The 9,305-nt window shown below is 37.2% G+C and overlaps 1 protein-coding gene across 1 annotated transcript in view; it reads right to left on the bottom strand.

Annotated features, from left to right (window-relative positions):
• Positions 1-2,408: 2,408 nt before the first annotated feature.
• TDRD9 (tudor domain containing 9) overlaps positions 2,409-9,305 on the bottom strand; it is a gene marked incomplete at its 3' end in the record, with an annotated part of 48,464 nt that continues 41,567 nt past the window's right edge. The window contains exons 19-22 of the mRNA XM_009891096.1: positions 6,691-6,735; positions 5,713-5,766; positions 3,497-3,613; positions 2,409-2,516 (exon numbers count right to left, since the gene is read on the bottom strand). Of these exons, the coding sequence (XP_009889398.1) occupies positions 2,409-2,516; positions 3,497-3,613; positions 5,713-5,766; positions 6,691-6,735 (324 nt within the window). The remainder of the gene's footprint in view (positions 2,517-3,496; positions 3,614-5,712; positions 5,767-6,690; positions 6,736-9,305) is intronic.

The following is a 9,305-nucleotide window of genomic DNA, read 5'->3' as shown; positions in this document are numbered from 1 at the left end:
CATCAGTCAGGATGAAGCAGACAATCTTTAGGCAACGTGCAGAGGTCTCCAGATCACAGACCCTGCATCTTAGAGGTAGACAATAAGGTCCCTGATAACCTGCTAGAAGGGCAGGGCACAAACCCCTAGATTTCTGAAAGGTGTTGAAAGTAACTCATTAACACAGGTCATGAGCTAAACAGGGCTCTTCTGGATCTGCTATTAGTGAACCGTGTCGAACTTGCTATGGAAGTGATAATCAACAGCAGCCTGTGCCAGAGCAACCAGGAAAGCGGGGAGCTCAAGACTTTGAGGAGAAGGAGGAAGACAAGTAGCCAAATACACATCCTGAATTCTAGGACAGCACAGTTTGCTTTATCCAGGGAATTGGCAGGTGGGATCCCATGGGAAGTTGCAGAATCTCCAGCCTCAGAGCTTCTTCCACACCCAAGTTGATGAAGGCCTAGGCAACATGGTCTGAATTCACTGTTAATCCTGCTTTGACCTTATGAGCAGACTAGATGACTTCATGATGTCTCTTCCAAATTCAATTATTAAATGATTTCATTACTCTTTTTGGGTTTTAATCCTGAAACCACTACAAATTGCTGAAGTTACTGCAGTTGCAACATCTTTTCAAAGGCATTCTGTTAAGAATAACATTCTAGTTAAGTATAGTAGATTCTATAGATTGCATTAAGGATAATAAATTACAACTTTATCATGTATGACCAAGTCAACAAGAGACAGTCATGCATTTCACAAATTCTGTGAGCTAAATTACCTTGAAAACTAATTCTACAAATCAACAGATAGCTTTCTCCTACTTTAACACCTGGCTCACTTAGGAAGCAGACAAGATCCAACATAAGAAAAGGGCGTGTGCAGTCAAATGCAAAGCAAGATTCCAGCAGCACTAATTTACATCAATTTAAGGCCATAGTTTCACATCCATTAATATGCCAATGTAGCCAGATAGCCATTTCTCTACCTTTCTCTTACTCAATCATCTCTCATAGGAGATCTTGCTTTAATACAGAATCACAGAACTCCTAACTATGAAGTTCAAACTTCTGGACTTCGAATTATTTTTTAGGAGCTATACAGCTGTCTACTCTTCTCTTTGGTTGTCACAATCTTAGACAAGAAAGAATAGATTATTTTTAGAAAATCTTCGTATGCCTTGAAGATACAGCACTAAGGTCAGCTGCTGGTCAAAAACACGGTCTAGGTCAAATTGCAGAAACTGTCTCAAGGCAAGATGATTTAGAGACCAGAGTGTGGGAGTAATAATTGCCTTTTATATCTTTGGTACACACCATTAGGAGTATCATACAGCTATAAGAGGAATCTCTGTTTGAAAGCTTGAGGAACACGCAGTGCTTGTCCCCAGGAAGATCATTTACACTGATGAAGACACAGCAGCTACTTCTTCCTTCTTCAAGATAACAACTAGTTGATATATAAGCAGATCAAGAGTTACATAGAAATAAATAGCTCCCTAGATCTAACAGTTTAATCTTAATCAAAATCTTGTCTTTATTCCACCAGACTGAGTCTAGTCTGTTAGACGGGACCTTTTTTTTTCTTCAATATCCTGAAACAGTATGTTAAAAACTTCAAAAATATGCAAAGTGTGTTCGTGCACACATATTGCCATGCCAGCATCTCCTCCAATATAGAACTACTCTCTCTTTTCGGGTAAGCAGCAAAGCACAAAAAAGTTCCTTGTCAGTACGCTTTATCAGTTTCTCTCATACCTTTTCACGTAACTATTTTCTCTTACGCTAATACAAGTCTATGAAGCTCACTGGTTTGTAGGTTTGTTTTCTTTAAGCATAGGTTATGGTTATTTTACCAATGGTTATGCCCAATTCAGATACACCAAACATTTTCCTAGTTTAGACTGTGTACCATTTTGCAAAAAATCAACACAGCCATTTCAAATGTGCACATATTCAATCCGACAAAAAATAATTCTAAAAGACGAAGATAAGAAGAAAGCAGAGTGCAATACCTGAGTAACCTCAGAGCAACAAGTACGTATGCCGTGCACTATCAAGTAGGAGATTACAAAAAATAACATTAAATTTGCAAGAACACATTTCATAAATACTCACTGAAAGGTACCCTTGATAATCCTGTTCTATTTTTCACATCTTTTATTAGTTTTATGGAAGTTTTTTGCCTGTGCAAGACTCACATTCAAATGCATAGAGGCAGTTCTCAGTAGGAATTCTTCTAAAACTGCCCACCCACACAATGTTTATTATATCGGAAGAAAGCAAGATGGGAGAGAAGACAACTTACCAAATGAGGATCAGAGTAGATAATCATTTCTGTCCTTGGCCAAGACAAAACAAAACTTGAAAATACCACCTGAACACTACGTATTTTTATTACTCGATTCATTCGCCACCTTAACATACCATTACAGTGGTTTTTGGATCTTTCCCAGCAAGGTCTTTAACAGCAATTTCTTCATCACATTTTCCAAAAGTAAAGTAGTTTGGATAGAAAGCACCAGCTATTACAACCTGAAATCACAAGGAAATATTTTGTAAAACACAGCAGATTATATTCAGTTTCTTAAAAAAAGAGATACACTAGCAACATAAAGAGATACTGACAGATCTTCATATGAAGATTTTTTTCCTGTCTCTTTCCAGGAATTACTGTCATTTCGGCTAAACATTAATGCACACAAATCCTTAGAAACATACTTTCATGAAGAAGAGTTCAACTTCTGAAACAATTTTACAACATTTTAGTATTTTTGTATGCAGAACTGCTCTATGAAAAGTATAATCGTCAGCCCTGTTATCAAGAAGACCATCAATTTTAAATAAATTCACATAAAATAGCTGCATGAAACTTGTTCAGTTTTCATGTTACATGTTATAGTATTTAACAATTCAGCTCTGAAAAGTTCCCTGCTTACACAGTTAAACCAATTGTCACTGAAACAATAAAGAGGTCTGTGAACATAAAATCACTACTTATCAGCCTAAATAAGGCAAGAAACTTAATTGGAAATTTGACAAATTTACAATAGTTGAAAGACTATTCTTTCCCCCACCAATAACTAACCAAGCCAGTGGTGGCCCAAATAGAGCACTCAAAACAAGTGAAAACATCATTTTTAAAACTGCTCATTCTTACGACTTCCAACATAAACCATCCTTTTTTAGACTGTTTTTACAACTTTAACAAAGATTTGTCTAGATACACAGTTTAATTCATCTCAGTATGACTTGGTTTTATTTTGATGAACTGTCAGAAGTGAAGGGACAGCCAGAGGACCAACTTAGTATGAATTCTGAACCATTAGAAGTAACACCAGTTGTCCTTCTAAGCTGACAAAAATAATTATTTTTTTCTTTCACCTGCAATCTCAAAATCTACAGAGAATTTTGAAACATGGATGTAATACTAGTTCATCAGTACTCATATATAAAAATCCAGCTATAAATTTTGTAAATAATGTCTCTCCCCAGAAGAGTCAATAAAGCATTACCCGCAAAATGAAGCGTTGTTTGTATACCCATTCCTCATCCACAGCAGATGGTTGAGCATTAACACACATGTTAAATGCTTTGACTCTCTGTTTCAAGTTGTGAAATAACTCTGCCACCTGAAATTTGAACTCTAAGTTACATATTAAACAGATCAAAACCGTCCACAAATTAAAATAAAATCTGTTAGTAAAAGTCTTAATAAGGAAGGGGAGTTTGCTCAAATACTGGGTGACACTAGTATGCGTTTCACCAAATATACTGCTTAGCATCTCTACTTCAGAAAATAATTTCACTACTGTGAGTCAAGCAGTTTTCTTGGCATCTCTTATAAAGTAGAATTTTGTAGTTGCAAAGCATATTATGCATATATGACATCAAACAAAATTAGAAAAAGAACTGAAATAACCTTTTACAGGATGATATAGTGATTCACCATTTAAGTCATTTTGGGTTCATAACTTAAAAGGTAAAAACCATGCTAACACCAACCTGGACTGCTGCACTTAACTGTAGCAGTGACCACGCATGCTGCACCCTCAGTTCAGCAGACAACCATGATGACTTTAAGTAAGATCAAACTTATGCCTTACAGCAGAATGTGCCCTGTTAAGCTTTCAATCCTAAGCACTTCTAAGAAGCTTCCATAAGCAGCTAATGGTCCTCCAACCACACAGTGAATGCCTTTATTGTCCCAACCAATTTTGGAGCAAGTGTAGAAAAGTACAGTCTGCTCAACTGCTTCATAGCTACATTTTCCTTTCTGCTACTGGCAGTTTTAGGATACTAACAGAAATCAGTCTGTGTCGCTGCCTCAGTTCTGCAAATTCACTTCCACACAAGGAGTTACAAAATTAGTACCTGGAAGTGTGGCAAATAAAAAAACCCAAACCTTCTTAATAAGCGTGAGTGTAGGTGCCCATTCTAAACTTCTGAACTATCATGTCATGCACAATCTCTTCTTGGATGAGCTGAAATTGGGCCAAGAGAACACTAACTACCCAGGAGGCTATCATAAGACTGATCATTCTGCTCTTCAGTTTTACATAATTTGCTTTTTTCCCCCCTCTTATTTTTCTTGGTATCAGATACACAAGCTAAAAATCTACTGGTATTTCTTATCCAGATAGTTGCTTAGTATGAAAAACTTTTTCTTTTTACCTGTGCTTTTTGAACACAGGCCCTACACTGATCACACCAAAGGTATGACCCGCTGGAATAATGGGCAAGGCCATGCTCTGCCCATTGCAGTTATTCAGGAGTTTGACTTATTTGCCCCTCTCAAAATATCACATTAAGATTGAAGCCCTTTGTGATGATGCCTTTTTTTTTTTCTCATTGCTGCAGTAAAGTTAGCAACAAAACCCCACAAATTTTCAACTCCAGTTCTAATTATATAACTGCATTTGCTTAAAATTGTCCTAACTATAAGACAAAATTTATGTAGTGACAAACAGCAGCCACACCACAACCAGTATATCTGAGGGACCTGTAGAGTTAGCAAAAATATTGGAGGTCTCTTAAAAAAAAAAAACTGTTAAAAATAGGTTAAACAGTTAAAAATTTCACACCACTTTGTTTATCCTAACAAAAGGAAAGCTCCTTTCACAAGCTAGCAGTCTGTTTCCAACCCCCACTTCTGAGCTAAGGTAATACTGGACATGCCACTCCTACGGACTCCACCAAGAGCCATTTCTCCATAGTGTCAATTGTGGCAGTTAATAATCTACTTAAAGAGTCCATCCCTCCCAGGCATGGGTCCTTGGCCTTATTAACATATAAATTATTATCTGAAGTCTATTATTCACGAGAATGCACAACTGGCTTTGTTAATATTACAATGATTTTCCTCACCTCTGTCCTTTCTTTGCAACCATATATAAATGAGGTCTCTGCAACCACTCGAGAGGAGAGAGGAGTAGAGGGGAAAATGCTGCCCAAATGTTTGCTCGCTATGGTCGTAGCTTATTAAAGCTTCTGTCTGATATGTTTTCAATTGTACTTGGAGTCCTGATATTCTCCCTACTTTAAATAGTACCAGCTCTCCTCCCCCAAACAAAAACCTAAAATTTCACCATTTATTTGAAGAAAACATACATCTATATGTATTGGTAGATACATAATAATACAGTAGGCTTATCCGAGATCTTAACATTTGTAGAAAACAAGGAAAGTTAAGTCCTTCTGCTTATAAAAATGATTATCTATTTCATCTTACCTCTTTGACCTTCTTGATATGAATACCATTTGATCGACCCCACTCAAGCTCTTCCTGGAAAAGAAAGTGAAAAACAAAAATGCAAAATTTTTTAGAAACTTGTTTCTTCTACTGCTAGTAAACTCTCTCATACTGTTCTGTGTAGACATAAATAATAGTTATATACAGCGACGGAAGAATTTGATCTCATTTCACAGCTTTCTTTGCATCCATATCAATCGAGTACTATGACATGTATGAAAATTTAAGAAAATTATATATTTGACAAATTAACTATACTTTGGTTACCACCAGTATACCTGTGGGTCATCTAAACTTTTCATATAAGCCCACAAGTCCAACTCCTCTGTGTTGCTACTACAGAATCTACTTTAAGATGAAGACTTCTTCCAAAAAAACAGGACTTCTTTATCTGGATGCATAACTTTATCAGACAGATTCTGGCCATCCTGGCTACTCATTATAACTGGCTGTACATTACGCACTGGTGTTCATAAACCACATTATGCTTTGAAAGAAGCAGAGAAATAAAAAAAAGGTTTTATCTTATACACACAAAAGAAAGACTGGAGGCAGTTATTGTGTGCATACTACTGGTTTTTGTGACTGATGCACATAAAGATCTTCCACCTTTCAGGGTTTCGAGAGGGGACAGAGATGTGTGTGTTTCTTTAAAAAAGAGAAACTTATGTATATTAAAATTATTTCTTTCAATTTCCCTTTTCAGCTTGGATTTCAAACCCTCTGGCCACTGTTGACCCATCTGTGAAAGGGACTCCATATGAGATTACCTTCAAATACTCAGCACTGGATTCAAAGACTCATGTTGTCTCACAGCCTATGCTTCTATTTACTTTGAAAAATTGTAACTATTATAAAGGAGCATTGTTAGCAAAAGTTCCTTACTAAGAACATAAAATACTCCAGCACTGAAGTCACCAACCTTGAATACAAAAGAAGAAATAAAGTTTAACTAACCTTGGGATGTCTCAGCTCTCCTTTTTCTTTGCAGGCCTGCCACGCCTAAGAAAGAAGTGGTGTAGTATTCAGGCACAAACTGTAGTGCTTTAGTAATAGTTGCTACAAGTATTAATGTGACATTTAAAACTATCAAGTTTTCCATACCTATACTGAAGATAAATTTTTAACACCAATTTAAAAACCAGAGGTGCCCTCGGGCTAACACAGACTACAAATATTTAAGCACAAAATGGTATAAGGAAATCTGAATCACAGTAATTTAGGTTAGAGGAGGATTCTTCAGATCAGTTGTTCCAAGATCCCACACAGCAGGGCCAACTTACATCAGGTTTTTGAGGATCTTATCTATAAAACCCCGAGTAATCTTGAATGACCTGATGGCTGAACCTGCTCTGAGCAGGAGACTGGACTACAGACCTCCTGAGGTCCTTTCCAGCCTTAATTATCTCATGATTCTAGTCTAATATGATGCTTGCCTGGTTGGTTCCTAAGCAGATATAAATACTTCTCACTCTTACGGATAGTCTTTCTCTATTTTGTTGAGGGTGGGCAAGACCTCTAGGTCTTCCTTTGCTCATTTATGAGCACACAAAGTAGTGTGGCTGCAAACTGAAATTCTAGGAATGCATTACTGGAGGGCTGAAAGCATGGCAGGGTTACAAATTTTGTACCACAAAAAGCTGAAGAACAAGAACTGCTACTGGAAGACAACTACTCTGCCTTCAAGTCAGCTACAAGGTTATGGCATGCAACGCCACATCTACAGACTGAAAAGGAGTTTAAGCACTATTGGATGAATTGTAATTACATATAGTGCCTCAAACTTTACATCAGCTCCTGAAACTAAATTGGAAACATAGCATTTAGATCACTAAATTTCTGGACATAGATTCGAGATTCTGGATCTTTGCACATTCCAAAAGCAGACTGAGCATGTTATATTCCAACGCTTAAAAGGAGTAAGTCCTGATTTGTGGTGGGAGAGGTACAAGAGCCACTTGATAACACACAATAGGCTATCCACCTAGTTTTCTGAGAGGAGATGGACCGAGTATTACAGCACATGAAAACATTCATGAATAAATAGAACAACTTGTATGCTTTGATTTGATGCTGTAATAAAGCAGGCTACTTTCAGAGCCTTTCTTTTCTCCTTGGTTTGGGACAAAAGCAAGCGAACTGACTGATTCAGACTTGGTTTGGGACAAAAGCAAGCGAACTGCGAATTCTGATGTGGATGCCTCAGGGCTGGAAGATAAATTAACATACCCAGGTTCTTAATGAAAATAATTTCATTATTAGGCAGCAAATCTATGACAGATGCCTATAACAGAAGAATCCACTTCTTCTAGTTTGACAGCAAGCCACTTCATAGTAAATTTTCCAGCTTACTATGGACACCAACTATTAGCATAGCTGAATAGCCAGACTACATTTCTCTACCTTGATTGAGGCTGGCTGATGTACTGACTTTAAATAATACTTTTGACACCACCACTTCCATACCCAATCCTTATAATACATCAGAAAAATAAACTGCACTTATTTGACATTATTTTTTCTTTTACAAACTCTTTCTTTTTTAAATCATATCACTTAAACCAGGCTGATTAGCCTTCACTTCCCCGGATTTTCCTATTTCTACTACCAAAACTTTTGACTTTTTCTAATTCACTAAAACTTCTGCATGAATGAGGGGTTAAAAAAGACATACTAATAATTCACAGAACTTCAGCCTATGCTGGAAGAAACCTAATCTGAAGCCGGGAGTTTGAAAACAAGTTCTTTCCCTGTTCTTTTCTGATACCGAGCCATTCAAAACATCAAGCCTTCACATCATTCACACACAGAGATACTGCACAGGAAGCTCTATTTGAATGTTTCTGTTTATTCTCCAGGAAAACACTGGTTTACACAAGTATCACCTTCAGATTAACAGGACATGAGGGAAATTTAGTATGCAACAAGATAAGGGGAATTCAGAAGAGATGATGCTGGAACCCCAGTATTAGTGGATACATGCTGCATATGTGCCCACGTGTGCTTCATAAAATTCTGACACCAGAATACAGCAAAAGACGACAGACAAAGTAAAAAGAGCCAACATACACAAAATGGAATAAACTAGATCTGCAGCTGAAGATTTTGAAGTCTCCAGAATCTTACAGAACATGTCATACCACCCATAATGGAAAACGTTGGATTTTGAATAGTAATTTCCTCCAGCAGAAGTGTTTCCTATGCTCTACCAGTGCCGCTTATAGCTGCCTGGGATCGACCTCTGTCCATGGTACTGTGCTACCGAACAGCCCAGCGTACAGAAAAAAATCACACTTGGGACAGAATAAAATAGTACAAAGTCAAAGCTATGAAATCTGGAAAAAGGACACCAAACTCATTCTGTGCTAGAATTTACCAGCCCAAACTGCCCTTGGTTAAAAAGGTGCTACCAACATCACCGTGTCTCTGACATTTTATTTTTGGTTATTACAATAGAGAAATAAATGCCACAGAAAAGCTGTACATTTTTCAGCCCTGACTGAAGTGGATTTATGATAAAATAGAATTTCCTCTCATCATCAGTGGATTGCCTACACAAAAGCACTGTAGCA

This window comes from Charadrius vociferus, unplaced genomic scaffold (genome assembly GCF_000708025.1).
Source record: "Charadrius vociferus isolate BGI_N301 unplaced genomic scaffold, ASM70802v2 scaffold228, whole genome shotgun sequence".
Classification (NCBI taxonomy): domain Eukaryota; kingdom Metazoa; phylum Chordata; class Aves; order Charadriiformes; family Charadriidae; genus Charadrius; species Charadrius vociferus.
Note: the sequence above shows the minus strand (reverse complement) of the source record. Positions and strands in the feature narration are given on the sequence as shown.